We start from the raw sequence: 15,045 nt of genomic DNA on the forward strand, positions 1-15,045 counted from the left end.
AGAAAAAGAAAAAAAAAAGAAAGAAAAAGAAGGAAAGAAGAAAAGGAAGAAGAAGAATAAGATGTGAGGGGAAATGGAAAAGTCAGGGAACGGTCAAAAGTCGTCTGACTTCTGACCGGCTCTGACTTGATTTTTTTTTCGAATTCGACGCGTGTACAAATTGAAAATTTTTCTCTTTTTGATTGGACGTCGAAAAAATAATTCGAGACCGCCATTGTTATCAGAAAAATTCGTTGATCGATATTATGCGATAAAATTATTTCCAATCTCGAATTTTGTCCCGGATTTTAAAAATTGACGTTGATGTACGCGAGATTCAAAAACGTCCCAAATGGTATTATCTTTTGAAAAATCATAAAATTGGTGTTAAATTAGGAAAATTTGCTATTTTCAAAAGTCGTGAATACTCAAGTAATTAATCGGAAATACTTCCCTCACGGGTGGCAAAATGACGATTTTGCTCCTTTGGAGTCAGTGGACCAAAATTGGGTGCTGACACCCGGGAAGGTGGACACTCTCAAGCCACATTGCATAGGCGCGTGCACGCGTGCCCCGACGAGACGAAATTTGAGTGCGCACAAGGAGTACTTAGACGGAATGTCACACGTTCGACGAGGGATCCCTGCTCAAGTACATACCGATCGAATGCAACACATGCTCATGATAATATAAAACTAGAGAACTATGTGAGCTGCTGAATTATACCGGTTTTGCCCTAGCTAGCTTAACCCCCATACTGTTGGATGGGAAAATGCCAAGTCTTGCAGGGGGTAAGCTCTTTCGTCCGACATGAATGGGGCTAAGGGCACGGCACGGCACCGATACCGTAAAGTTTTCCGTGCCATAAAACAACAGTGCGGGGTTAATTATGGTACGATACTGCACCCCTTTCTCTTAAAACGTCGTTTTAAGTTGGCTAAATAAATTTTATCTATTTTAAGATTTCTTATTCCGAGAAAATTTTTAGTGATGAATTTATTTGTTGAGTAAAACCACCCTAAATTTCTTTTTCGATATATATATATATATATGTACATATATATATATATATGTACATATGTTATATATATACTCTTGTTTCCAATTTTGGATCCATTAGTCTTGTGGCCAAAGGGGGAAAATTAAAAATATTCATTTACTAGCGTGAATTAATTAACATAGTTCGATGTTTATTTGGTCTCGAGATAGAGAGAATTCATATAGGAAGAATTTTAACCTTTAATAACTAATTCGATTTGAATGGAATTAGTTATGACCCACTTTAAATACCAGGATGCACCCTCGAATATGATTGTTTTCGTCTAGTTCAGCGGCATTTCCCCGGTTCACCCAAAAAAGAAAAAGGGGCATCTCCCCGGCTATGCATGTGAATCCCTGATAAGAAATAAAAGGTATAAAAATGAAAAACTTTTTTCCCTAAGGAAAAGCAAGACCTTTATTAATAGTAGAAGATCCATACATATCCGCCTCTTTTTTTTTCTCAAGATTTAGTTCGGATGCTTCGGTATATATGTACTAAAAAAATTCATAATTAAGAAAATTTTACTTATATTAAACGAGAGCTACAAGCAAGAATATCAATACTGTTACATGAATCATAAATGCATGAATGTGATGTACCAAAAAACCTGCAGTTCCTAATCGAATAGGTAAACATAGCAACGTTGCCCTCTACTGTCACTAAGTCACCACCTTGAACAGGTCAAACTAGTGCTAGTGCGAGAAGCCGGATGAGAAGAAACTCTCGCGTTCGGTTTTGTAGTAGAGATGGAATTGAAAAAGAAGCATCAACTGTAGCCAAAAAACCAGATTTCGTAAACAACATAGAGGAAGAATGAAAGGGATATCTTATTGAGGCAATCGTATTTCTTTCGGTAAATATGCTCTTTAGGCACTTGAATTGGCTTGGATCACATCTAGACAAATAGAAGCAGGGCGACGAGTGATGACACGAAATGTGTGGCGTGATGGAAAAAGCTTAACACCTCTAATTCTTATTACTAATTTTTCATATTGAAAAAGAAAAAAAAATGAATAGGTCGTTTTATTCAAAACCTCAATTATGAAATCCCTTCTCCCCCCTTCACAACTCGAAACACACCCTTACTATAGAGAAAAAAGTGCTTTCACATCTTCTTAATCCGAAATGGCTGGGGAGAGGAAATGTTCCATTTTTTAGGGTACTTCCGGGAACAAACAGATTTAGTGGAGACGGGGTGGGGCCTGTAGCTAAGAGGATTAGAGCACATGATTACGAACCACGGTGTCGAGGCTTCGAATCCCTCCTCCCCCACAACCGGCCCATCTCTATGGGATTAAATCCCAACAAATTAAAAAAAAACAATGAGATTATGGAAGTAAATATTCTCGCATTTATTGCTATTGCACTTTTCATTCTAGTTCCTATTGCATTTTATACTTATAATATACGTAAAAACAGTCGGTAAAGGCGATTAATTTGAATCAAACATGACTTCTTTTCTTAGTCAATGGTTGAAGGGAAAAAAAAAAGATTTTCATCTCGCATCTAATTATATGTAATGATCAATAAATTCGGTTTTATTTTATATTAGTGGGACAATCCAATTCTAACTTTGATTATTATTGAACTTTCAAATATTTGCTACTGCAGATAAAAAAAAGTATTTTCATTTGATTTGTCCTATTAGAAGTTAATAGAAAAATAATAACATTTCCCTTTTTATTCTTTTTTCATACTTATTATAAGGGAGACTCATGAATCTAATAGAGATAATCAAACAAGAAGTTAAGTGCTATAGGAAGACCCAATGATGATAATCGAATCCAAAATATATTGATTCCGTTTATTTAGTGTGAGTGTCCTTATACTAAAGTAGAAGTTACTTAATTTACAATTTGCACACCTCACGGTATATTGTATAATTCTAGATCAAGATCCATACTGTTTTGTTTTTACCCAAAAGAAAAAAAGAAACGAAAAAAAGATGGTTATGGACCTATGATTCGAGTTAAATTCACGGGCGATCCTCGTGCTCCTGAACAACCTGCAAAAGAGGAAGATCGGGGTGATGATCTGATTTCCATCTCTGATGCTTAAGTCAACCATGGTGCTCACAAGAGCAATAGTACGTAAATTGTATATGATAGGCATACCTTGATACTTATACATAATTATGATGACATTCGTTACCTTATTCAATGAGATTCTCAATATATTCCACGGATATTGTATCTTCCCAAACCATAAAAGATATTCGAACTCCACACCACCCAGACAAGCCGCGTGTTTCGTTGGGCCCTCGCTGGGCTCTGTTGAGCCCAGCGAAGTTTCGCATCTTAGTGGGCCTCAGAGATCCTCATGGCTCACAGAGTATCGGGCACAAAACCCGGTCCCTAACAAAGATATATACTGTCTAATTGTGTGAGAGAGACTTATTTGAAAAATCCATCACATAACATGTCAAAAGGAGAGAGGGAATAAAAAGAAAATGGGGATATCCTCATTCTATTTGGAATTTGAAAAGGGACACCAGCATGTTCTTCATTTCTGGTCAGTGCCTTCTTTGTTGCCCACCAACTTTTTCGCTTTGCCAGGAAAAAGATTTTTTCTTTTCATTCAAACAATATATCCTAAGATGTTAAATATAAAGATGTCTTTTATAAGCTGGATCGTGCTTTAGGCATATTCAGTTGTGGCACAATCCTATGAAGGCACTGCTGAAGCATATGATGGGCCGGTGTCAACAAGTTATTACAATCGTGCAGGTTTGTTAGGTAGAGAAGCGAACTCCGCAACATGTTGAGATTGCTGTAAATTCGATCAAAGAAATGACAAAACGGCTTGAGAAAAGTCTTCTAAAGATTTTTTTTATATTTAATTAGCACTTGGGTGTATGGCTAAATAAAGCATGTCGACAACAAAAAAAAATCCAAGGGCGAAAATTTCAATAGTGAGAATTAACTCCGAAAGCCGTTGAACCCCACTGCACAAACTCTCCTTTTAGCTTGGCCATCTTCGAGCTTCCCAATTGATCATATCTCAAGTCTACTGTGCGACAGCATCCACCAAAGAAAGCGATATTCATAAATAACACTTTACTTAGGGTAATTATATTATTAAATTATCATGACGATATCATTTTTTTGTTTTTCACATCTTTCGGTATTGAGTGTAAATTGCAGTTAATCAAATATAATTATTTCTTAAAAAAGAAAATGCAGAGCAGTAGTGCACGCTCTTGCCTGTTGATCTAGAGATCACAGGTTCGATATCTAGTGGGACTATCCGTACCCGATACCTAATGGGATTACCCGTGTCATTTTATTAATTATTTAGGATTTTTTCATTGTTCTAGGCCTTGAGCCTCATTTGTAACCAACAAAAAAAAATATTTCTTTCATTAGTTGGACTTATACAATTAAGATGAATTGCAGTAAAGTCGTCACGGTTAGCGTTCTCTCTAATAATATCAAACATTTCCACATGCAATCCCGAAGCACATGTAACGTTCTCTTTGGAGCCGCAGCTTTTTTCCTGCGAAGGCAGAATAACGAACTTGTCATTTGTAAAAACAAAAAAATAAGTGGAGAATTTCATAAAGATTTTAATGAGCTTGTCATATGTACAATTAAAAGGAGAGTTTCATAAATTTTAAAAGATTTTTTTTTTGGGATAAGCAAAATATTTTACAATTGTCCCCTTAGAACTAGTCATTTTGTCCCCCTTGAGCTTCTGTTTTTTCATAATTACCTTATCTTTGAATACATTTCAACTTTTTTTTATCAAATTTAATAAATTAATTTTCATAAATTCAATTTACAAAGAATTAAATAAAAATAGAATCTTTACCCGTGCTGGTGACTAGTTTGACTTAATATAAAGGGTAAATTACACTGATAGTCCAAAAGGTTTTATAAATGTATTAGGTAGGTCCAAAAAGTTTTTTTTTGCTACTTAATGGTACAAAATGTTTCAAAATTTTAATAATATAATACAAATCGTCATATTTCAATTGACATCTTCAAGCGACGCTGACGTTGTGCACTACGTGTCATGGAAGCTTTCTGATGTGGCCATACAGTAATCTATCTCTCTCTCTCCTCCCTCTTTCTTCTTCTTCAATTCTTCTTCTTCGATTCTTCGATTCTTCTTTTTCTTCTTCGATTCTTCTTATTTTTTTTTTCTTCTTCTTCTTCTTCTCATCCTGCTCCTCCCTTCCCTCGCCCTATTCCCGTTCGATCTCCTCTGAGGTACTCCATTCCTTTCTGACATGGGTGGCTTAACAGTTAACTGTGAACTCTTAAGTTAATTAAAGAAACATTTTGTACTATTATGTAACATTTGTAAAACATTTTGTAATATTAAGTGACAATTTCAAAAGAGTTTGAACCATCATATAACGTTCCACCAAAAATAAATAACAGTCATCTTCTTCCTTGATCTCTGCGTAATTTACTGTTATAGTTTGTTTATAATCTTCTCTTCCCTTTCCAGACTGCGTCAGTTTCAATCCTTTCTTTTTTCCTTGTGAGAGATCGAATGAATCAAAGAAGAAGAAGAATCAAAGAAGAAGAAGAAGAAGAAAGAGGGGAGAGAGAGATAGGTTACTGTATGGCCATTTCAGAAAGCTTCCATGACACGTAGTGCACCACGTCAGCGTCACTTGACGGCATCAATGACGAGATGACGGTTTGTACTATATTGTTACAAATTTGAAACATTTTGTACTATCAAGTAGAAAAAAAAAAATTTGGACCAACCTGATACATTTATAAAACCTTTTGAACTACCAGTGTAATTTACCTAAATATAAAACCGAGATAATAGACAAACGTGCATCATCAATTAGATATACACTAGTCTAGAAGCTCATTCGTCTCGTTGGATTTGTCCTTCATCTTTCCTAAGAAAATTTTCGACTGATAACTCCTCAAGACTTATTTACCATCTTTTTTAATTCAATATAACAAAACCATTAATTACAGATAGAAACTTTTGGGCAGAATTATTCCGTTGAACTCCAAAGGATTTACCAACGGACTTATTTTGGTAATTCCTTTCAAAAGCACCGATCGCCAGATTTTTTTTTGGAAATATTTGTGAACAAAGAAAACATGAAAACTTTTCACGGAATTTTTCATCAGGAAAAAATATTCTTAAACAGAGTTTTCGTCATAAATCTGAAAAGAAAAGAAGAAATGGATCATATACTAATTTAAAAATATAATGAAATCTATTATTATTGATAGTAATTAGTAAATATTGCAGAAATGGACTAGTAACGGAGATTTGCTTCGAATGAAAACGGACTCGGGTTTCAAAATGGGAGGCTTGAGTTTGAGCCCACATAATTTAATTCAGCGGGCGGGCCAAACCTTGTTTGAGCACTTTCTTTTATAATGAGGTATGTCAGGTTTTGCTCAATCAATTCCCACGACCCACATGAAGCCGTGGGGTGAGTGGTCCTGACACAAAAGCCAATGTTATTACAAGATTATCGACAATCTATCCATATTATTAGCTTTTCTTTATGACTCGTATTTGTTTGACCTCATGTTATTTATTTATTTAGTGTGTACTATGTCTATTTAATAAAGTATAACATAAATTTTCTTATATCTATATATCCACATGTATGCCGTATATGTTAATTATCTAATTTTAGTCATATAAAAATTGATAAAAATTTTCTGCGCGTTGAGCTGGTATCAACTAGTTATATATTAATTTTAAAAATGGAATTCCTATAGAAAAATTCAGTGTCAATTGGAAAAAACAAAAATCAATTTGCAATGGAACATCCGATTGATTGAGCTCGACGGAAGTTTGTCTGTGATGGACATTACCATCGCATACATACTCGACTTCTTTAATTTTGCAAGCGGGCCAACCTGTAGGTTCCCTGGCACGACAGGCCAACTTGAGGGCGTTATACATATTAATGCCGTAACTTGTACGTAACTTGTACGGACTGCGAGGCCAACTGTGTCAAATGTTTGTGGCTTTCAAGCTCTGGCCCTAAGCTAGCGTCGCACGGCTATGGACACGGCCTACTGGAAAGCCCGGATCACAATCATCGAGGATAAAAATTACGCGTTTGTCGTGGAAAAAAAAAAAGAGAGCTATCAGCATTGTACGGCAATGGTCAGGTCAATACTACCCTATATTGCATAGAGTGTAAATCCCCAGAAATCATGGATGGTATCAGAGCAATCTATGGTGTGTTCTATGGTACGAGAGTGCAATGATCTAGTTCTAAGTTAGCGCTATAGGCACACTGAAAGCTCGGAAAGATCACCTTCCGCCGCATTTTACTCGCTTAGGATTTATAGTTCCCCGTTATTCAGTGTTGTTTGTTTGCCTTCCTTAATGACCAAGTAGACTACTCTCCAGTTTAATCCGACTGATATCATTCCTGGAGGAAATCTGATATCCATCTGATTTTGTTGTGTTTATTTTTATTTTTTTTTTCTTTTTGCTAACAGAATTCCACGAAATATATTTTGAACATTTCGAGAAAGTGAATTCCGCATAATAATACTTATTCTCAATTTGTAACTAATAAATTCTTGATCCAGTTCTGGTAATGCCGCTTTATTCTTTCACCGATTGATTACTAGGCCTGGTCATTTTTGTAAAAGGGAATGAGATGGAATGAAAATGAATCATCTCTTCTTCAACTCCATTCCATTATTTTGGTCACACAAAAGCTGAAATGGCCATTCTATTATGTTGGCTAACTTCCTTCAATTTGATGGAATGAATATTCTTACAAAAAAGATGAAGGAACGTTCATTCCACCATCATGCTTATTAAGCAACAAAATGAAGAAATGAATATGCATGTTATATTATTCAGAATAACATATGTCTCCTATACCAATCGAAAAATTATCATTCTTCTTCCAAACTCGTTATATTACATTCTATTAAACTCATTCCATTCTATATTCCATTCCACCGCACCTAAAGGGACCATGTAAACCCTTCTTGTTATCGAGGGAAAAACACATACATGAAGCTATTACTAGAGTGGAAGTAAAACTGAGGTTATACTACTCTTGCCACAACCACCCCATTCCTTCATCTTGAGGCAGCTGCAACATCAACGACTCCCATCCCAAATCACCAAATGGAACTTCTGTCCATGGCACCAAATCACAGCTACAACCTTCGTCACGAGCGGCAACTGTTTTGCCATCGATAGCGGATCCAACCCTATTCCTTCTAGTGCCCTTAGCCGAGCTCTCTTCCACCAAATCGCAGCTGCAACCTTCGACACGAGCGGCAACTGTTTTGCCATCGATAGCAGATCCAACCCTATTCCTTCTAGTGCCCTTAGCCGAGCTCTCTTCCACCAAATTGCAGCTGCAACCTTTGTCACGAGCGGCAACTGTTTTGCCATCGATAGCGGATCCAACCCTATTCCTTCTAGTGCCCTTAGCCGAGCTCTCTTCTGTCTCTGGAATGTGAGAGTCCTTACCAGTGAGGTTCTGAACGATGGATTTGAAGCTCACTGGTTCGGCTTCTACGTAAAGGGTATTGATAACAACCACTTTCACCGGCTCTCTCGTCGCATGCGATGCCATGGAGTTGGAATTGGCTCTAGTTTCTACTTCTATTTGGACCAAGCGGCAGCTTCTTATATAGTATCCACATGCAGAGGACTAAAAGAGTCAAGGGAGGAAGTTGGGGTCAAAGTGTTGAGGTTTGACATCGTTATGACTAATGAGAGAAAGGAATAGAACCTGTTGACTCCATTTGGGTGACTTAGTGGACTAGAAAGAACCCAGGAAGACTTGTCAACACAGGAATATTTTTTTAATCGAAATTTCAAATCCATCTAATATCTTATAAATTAACAGGGAAAAGGGTTTTGAGCAATGACACTGACGAAACTATAATCAAAGGATTATGGATTTGAAGTTTACTTGCGGATGGAATTTCTAGTATAATTTTTGTTCCCCTTTCCTTATGCCTACCGCACACGGGCCCTTAACATTAATTTTACTGCTTAGTTTACATTATTTGGTGTGCACTGTCCAATATTCGAAAATTTAATAAGTCTCAACTAATACAGTTTCGAGGTTAATTGGTCCACTAGTGGTGAAACTCTCGTATTCATGAATTTTTATTCATTCATATCATACTTGAATATCAAAATTTCTTAAAGAGAATAGGCGTCGAACCTCCTTAATAATCTCATATTGGTTCCTCACTAACCTGTTACGAAAATATTTAAAGTAGGATTTCAATGACAACCAATCATTTATTATACAAAAACGTGTAAATATGCGACAGTATAGGTAAATTTCTTATAATAAATATAAACTATATTTGAACTTTCTGCCGTGTGACTAATTTATTCATTACTGTTATTATACAATTTGAAAATTTCCTTTTTGATGAAACAATATGGCGATTACTAATTGGTCTTTTGGTTGTGAGATTCCATCCACTTGAGAAGCAAACAGACAATTAAGGGTTTTGGCACAGCGTTCACTGAGCTGTCTCTAGCTAGCCAATTAGTGTACCTTTGCCCTTCATGCTGCGCAATTGAATGAAGGCTTTTTTGGCTCGATCTCGAAGGCTTTGGCTTATATAGGCCGATCTCACCACTGACGTATTGTCAAATTGGTATAAGTCCAGTCTTTCAGTCACTAAAGCCACGTTTGGTGATTAGAATTAGAAGTAGGCTAAGATTTTGAAAATCCTTGTCTTTTGTTTGGATACACTAAGATTAAGATTGTGTTACCATCAAAGATGATGGCCTATTGATTACAAACTTATTTGGTAGAATCTCCTTTATACATTTGTGCCAAAATGCTTGCTAGAAGTGTGCTGCTTGGGCTTGGGAGACACCGCCCGTTAACTATACTAAGCTTTTGAAGATGTTACGTTGACGGGGCCAATAATTGCACTGCTTGTTCAATTTGACTGATATGTTCGCGATCAAACACGAAAGTCCGAATATGACGTAAAGAGGGCGACAAGGTTAGCATCACCGTTACTCACTATGTTTATTCAGCCAAAAAAGATTAAGAATGTGTTTGGTGATAGGATAAAATATTAAGGAAATTATCTCATTTACGGGGTGAAATAAAGATAGATTGGGATTATTAATACATTAAAAGGACGAAAATGACCTTGCTCCCTCTTCAAAATTTCTAAATTTGCCACACTGAAAGTTTTAACATTCGCAGTGGAGATGGTGATGGTGATGGTCTAACGCCGACCTCCACCAGTTGGGCAACGTCTCCAACAACCTCAAATGATGCCCGCGATCTCACCTAGGTAGTGGTGGCTAGGTCGGGCCACCATCGCTCTGAATTAAACAAAATCAAAGAGAGAGAGAGGATTAAGGTTGTGGTGGCCTAATGCGGACAAACATTGCCCTAATCAAGGTCGTTGGTGACATATGTGGCCATCGGCGACCTCGATTGGTGCGGTAGTGGTCGACATCAACCTACTACAACCCTGACTTGCTCTCTCTCTCTCTCTCTCTCTCTCTCCTTGCAATTTTGTTGAATTCTGAGAAGTGGTGGGCCGAAGCCGACCACCACTGACTAATTGAGGTCGCCAGTAGCCTTTAAGGACGCCGATGACCTTGTTGGAGCGATAATCGCCAATGTTGGGCAGCCACCACCCCATTCTCATTAGTTCTGTTCTTTGACTGATCTTTTTTTATTATTAATTTCGAAATTATTTTTATTTTAAAAAATTTTAAAATTTTAAACTATTGTTCATAAAGGTCATTTCTCTTACTTATCCCAATCGCAATCCATATAATGATTCAAACACTTGATTAGAATAAGGCAAACGTGTGGAATTTAAAATCCCATCTCATCCCATTGCCATCCCTATGCCAAACCCAACATAAGGGATTTATGCTTTCTTGAAGATTTGGGAGTAAATAATAAAAAGAAGGTTTGTATTTGTACTTGAACCCAATTGCAATGGCAGTACTTTGATTTATAGGCTTGCGAGTGGGTGTTTTTCTAAAATCTCATTGGGATCACGGTAACAAGTCTAGACGTATGGATCCTGATGTAATTATGTTTCAAATCGAACATCTACAGCAAAGTTCGAATCCAGATAATTATGTCTTGCACTGGTCACTCCCCAATCCCTTGCATCGAGGGTAAAAAAAAAAAAAGGTTAATAGGCCCCATTGAACTTCATCTTCCTTGGTGAGGGATCTTTATACTGAATATGTATGTATTAGGGGAGTGATGACACATAATAATTTACTTGCCGAGGAATGCATGCATAATGCACTTGCACATGAAGTACTTATCCTTCCGTCTAACTACGAAAATAAAAAATTACGCGTGGAGTAATTTTACAAATAATAATTTATATTTCAATTATATATAAACTTAATATTATTATAATTTTAAAAAAATTTTAAACCTTCATATTTATAATAAACATAATTTTATTAGTCTCCTAATTTTAATTATGCAAATTGCATTTTACTATTTGAAAATATAATCACGTTGAACTAATTATTTTTTTTTTCAAAAAATTGATGGAAATTGGAAGTCGAATTGTAAAGGAGTAATATCAAAAATCAAACTTAAAGACGACTTGTACCCATTTTAACGAAAAGGGAAAATAACTCTACTTATCTCTTATTTTCTTAATTTTATTCTAACATATAATTTTTTTCTGAGGTATTTTAATGGTACTAGTTTGGTGTCACATCTATCCTCCCGTTACTCTCCGTACATTTTTTACGGACATGCACACGTGACCCTGTTAAGCACACTAACGGGCTTTTAAAAAGACCCAATATTTTTCATATTCTAAATTTGACCCCTTAATCTCTCTTCTTTTCTCTCTTCCTCCTCCTCCTCCTCCTTCTCCTTCTTCCTTCTCCTCCCCCTGCAACTCGAAATACACTTCCAGAGCCGCCATGAGGCCTCTCCACCATTGCTTCCTCCGTCGGCGCAACTCGGCCTCGCCCGGCTAACCGGTTTCTGAGCTCTCGTGTTCTGCTTCTCCCCTCCGAACCCCGTTGCTGAGTGCTGCTCCTTCTTCTTGGACCACCCCGAGCTTCAGCTGCCCACTGCTGTGCAGCTCCATCCGCAGCTTGCTGTTGATGCTGCTCCCTCTTCGCTTTCCTTCGATGGTGGCTGCTCCACGGAGCAGGTGGAAGAAAAAGAAGAGAGAGAGGGAGAGAGGGAGAGAGGGGGAAGGAGGGAGGTCGATCAATTCCGGAAAGGGTCAAAATCTACACCTTCGGCGGCGACTACAAGCTCTTCCTCTCTAGGTCGTCCTCCTCCGTTGCCGTCTCCTCCAGCCGCGCCTCGATCTGCAGCCTCCACCAAACCCTCCCCGAGAATCTCTCCATCTCTGACCTCCCTAAACTCCGATCCGCCACCAACAACTTCCTCTCCGCCCGCCACTGCGCCTCCGATCTACCTCGTCTACAAGTTCATTGCTGACGCATCCCTCTCGGACTCTCCAAGGAACCCGAAGAACCCGAGCTTCACCGCGTCAAAGGAGATGGGAGCCCCCTTTGTCCTGTTCATAGAAGAAGAAAGAGAAGAGAGATTAGGAGTCAAATTTGGAATATGAGAAACATTGGGTCTTTTTAAAAAGTGAGTGGGCCCACACAGAAATACACATCGGCAACGTTAGTGTTTAACGGGACCACGTGCGCATTTCCTCGAAAATGGACGAGAGAGTAAGAGAGGATAGGCGTAATATCAAATTAATAACGTTATGATATTAAAAAAAATTACAAATTAAAGATAAAATTGAAAGAAATGAGACAACTGAAGATCGTAAGTAAGCCTGTTTCCCTAAAGAAAAACAGCCAAACCTTATGGCCTAAAATAAATTGATTATTTCTTAGAAATGCGCTCTCTCCTTTCTGCTTCTTCTCCTCTTGGTCATTGTCAGTCACAAACACTCTTGAGCTCTCTGAAGACATTTATATTCAATAAGTGCTTTCATCCATTTTGAATGCGTAATAATCAATTAAAAAGTCGTGATTTCTCCACTTGAGTATTCTCTCGAAAAATCAAACTAGTTACGAACTCAATAAAGATAAAGAGGAAAGCGTCAATTGAGAAAATATGGTCATTTACGTTATCGTTGCTCTATATATTAAAAGCAAATGAATCCATGTGATAATTACAAACATTGGCATGATCATCCGTTAATGGCATGAAAGGTATGCTTTCGCTGCTTAATCGGGTTTATACCGATTCAAAGTTTTCTTATATTCGAAAATTTTCCCATTTCTCATTGGCGGGCCTGGACATGGGCCATTGGGCCTCCAAATGCGATTAGCTCACGGCTGAGCCAATTGGGGGCGACCTCGCCTTAGGTGGCCGGCCGGGAGGCAGCCCTCCGACGAAAAATTGAGATGTTGCTCTTCCACCCGTCCTCCTCTGAGAGATTTTTCAATCAAGCCACTAGAGCTTCAATGCTATTTTGTCTTTTTTGGATATGTCGTACTCGTATTGTACTCCAATTCATTTATCCTAAAAAATAAACTTTTCAGATAGTTGATTGCATATACATACTGTCGGCTGCATCATGTCCTTTATTAAATAAAGTAGCTGACAGTATGCATATCGACTGTTTGAAGAGTTTATGAATTGGAGTACGATACAAATGAAAGGAAGTACGGCACGTCTAAAAAGACAAAAGAACTAGAGTTTCTTGACTGAAAAATTTCCTCCTCCGTCATTGTCGGCCGTTGTCCCTTCTCCGTCTAGGATCTCTTCACCTCCATCCGCAACCCTCCAGCTTGTACTGAGCTCAATCCCTCATTTCTAGCATTATCTCTTCAACTTGATGATTTGTTGACTGTTCCCCTCTTTACAATTGATTTAAAAGTTTTAGGCACATTTGCTGTTCGTTGACAACTGTTTCCTGGCCTTAGGTCTCAAAGAACTGGCAGTCATTGGTTAGAAATGGGTTTGTTGGGTTCTAGTCAATTCAAGCCAGGCATGAATCGTGGAACATGTCGAGTCGGTTTTCACAATTCTTTGATGCAGTAGCAGGTCCAATGTGCCGATATTTTGCTTGAAAAAATGATGCTTCAGAGTGTCATGTGCCTTATTCTGTAGATACTATAGATGTGGGTTCGGCTCGATGGTGGAATAATTGAATGAAAAGGTTTAGAATCATCTTTGGGCTCATCTTGCTGCTACATAAGATTCGCGTTAACTATTGAGTTCATCATTCCCCATTCATTCATATCAGTGTGCGTTTCATCAAATGTCCAAGAGATATTTTTTAATTGGAAATTACAACATGTTATGTTGAGTTTACTTATTATTCATTTTATTGCATCTTAGGAGTAGGATCATCATTCTAGAGTTGGTTGTTCACTTGTTGCATCCTTAGATTTTTGGATATCCATTCCTCATGTTAGACTTAGATCATGCTCTTATTTAGGCAATGCAACCATTCTTAGCTCCCTTTCTAAGGTATACTCATTCACCATCATCATTGAATCTATACTAGCATCCATTATCTCATGTAGGTTAAACTTTTGTTCATCACAACACTTTGGGGATGCTACATTCTCTGTTGTATTCATAGGATAAGGACTTTATTAGTTCTTTCACGTTATTCATTAGTTCATTTCTATCTCATTTTTTTTTGTTCTTTTTTTGGCCTGACATCTCAAATTAGAGCGTTTTCTTTTAGTTCAGTTCATTATAGATCATCATAGTAAGCACTAGCACAGCATTCACCCTTTCTTCACTTGATCATGGTAAATTGGTGTTTGCCTTCACATTTAGATAACCATTTCACAGTCTAGGATTTAAAATTGCTCATTGCTAGATTTTGGTTACCTTCCTTCACTAAATTTCGGTATCTCATCATTTGTTCAATGCAGCTAGGTACCATTAATTCCCGTCTAGGATTTAAAATTGCTCCATAAGTTTTCACTATCATTATGTCTGTTTTTCTGCGTTTGGTTCTATTGTTTTGTATATCATATGCCTAGTTCTCATGTCTATTTAATTCTTATTTTCTATGTTTTCAATATGTTAACACTGTTTCTGTCGGTTTTTCCATGTTCTAGTCTATTTC

At 37.4% G+C, this 15,045-nt stretch overlaps 1 protein-coding gene across 1 annotated transcript; it reads right to left on the reverse strand.

Moving 5' to 3' along the window:
* Positions 1-7,692: 7,692 nt before the first annotated feature.
* LOC116214955 lies at positions 7,693-8,643 on the reverse strand. The gene has a single exon (XM_031550487.1). It carries the CDS (start codon positions 8,568-8,570, stop codon positions 8,037-8,039), a length of 534 nt encoding a protein of 177 aa, XP_031406347.1. The 5' UTR covers positions 8,571-8,643; the 3' UTR covers positions 7,693-8,036.
* Between the last annotated feature and the right edge of the window lie 6,402 nt (positions 8,644-15,045).

Source organism: Punica granatum, chromosome 7, assembly GCF_007655135.1.
Source record: "Punica granatum isolate Tunisia-2019 chromosome 7, ASM765513v2, whole genome shotgun sequence".
Classification (NCBI taxonomy): domain Eukaryota; kingdom Viridiplantae; phylum Streptophyta; class Magnoliopsida; order Myrtales; family Lythraceae; genus Punica; species Punica granatum.

Coding starts and splice junctions, on each gene's coding strand:
- LOC116214955 (XM_031550487.1), bottom strand. CDS start 8,570: ATGGCATCGCATGCGACGAGAGAGCCGGTGAAAGTGGTTGTTATCAAT.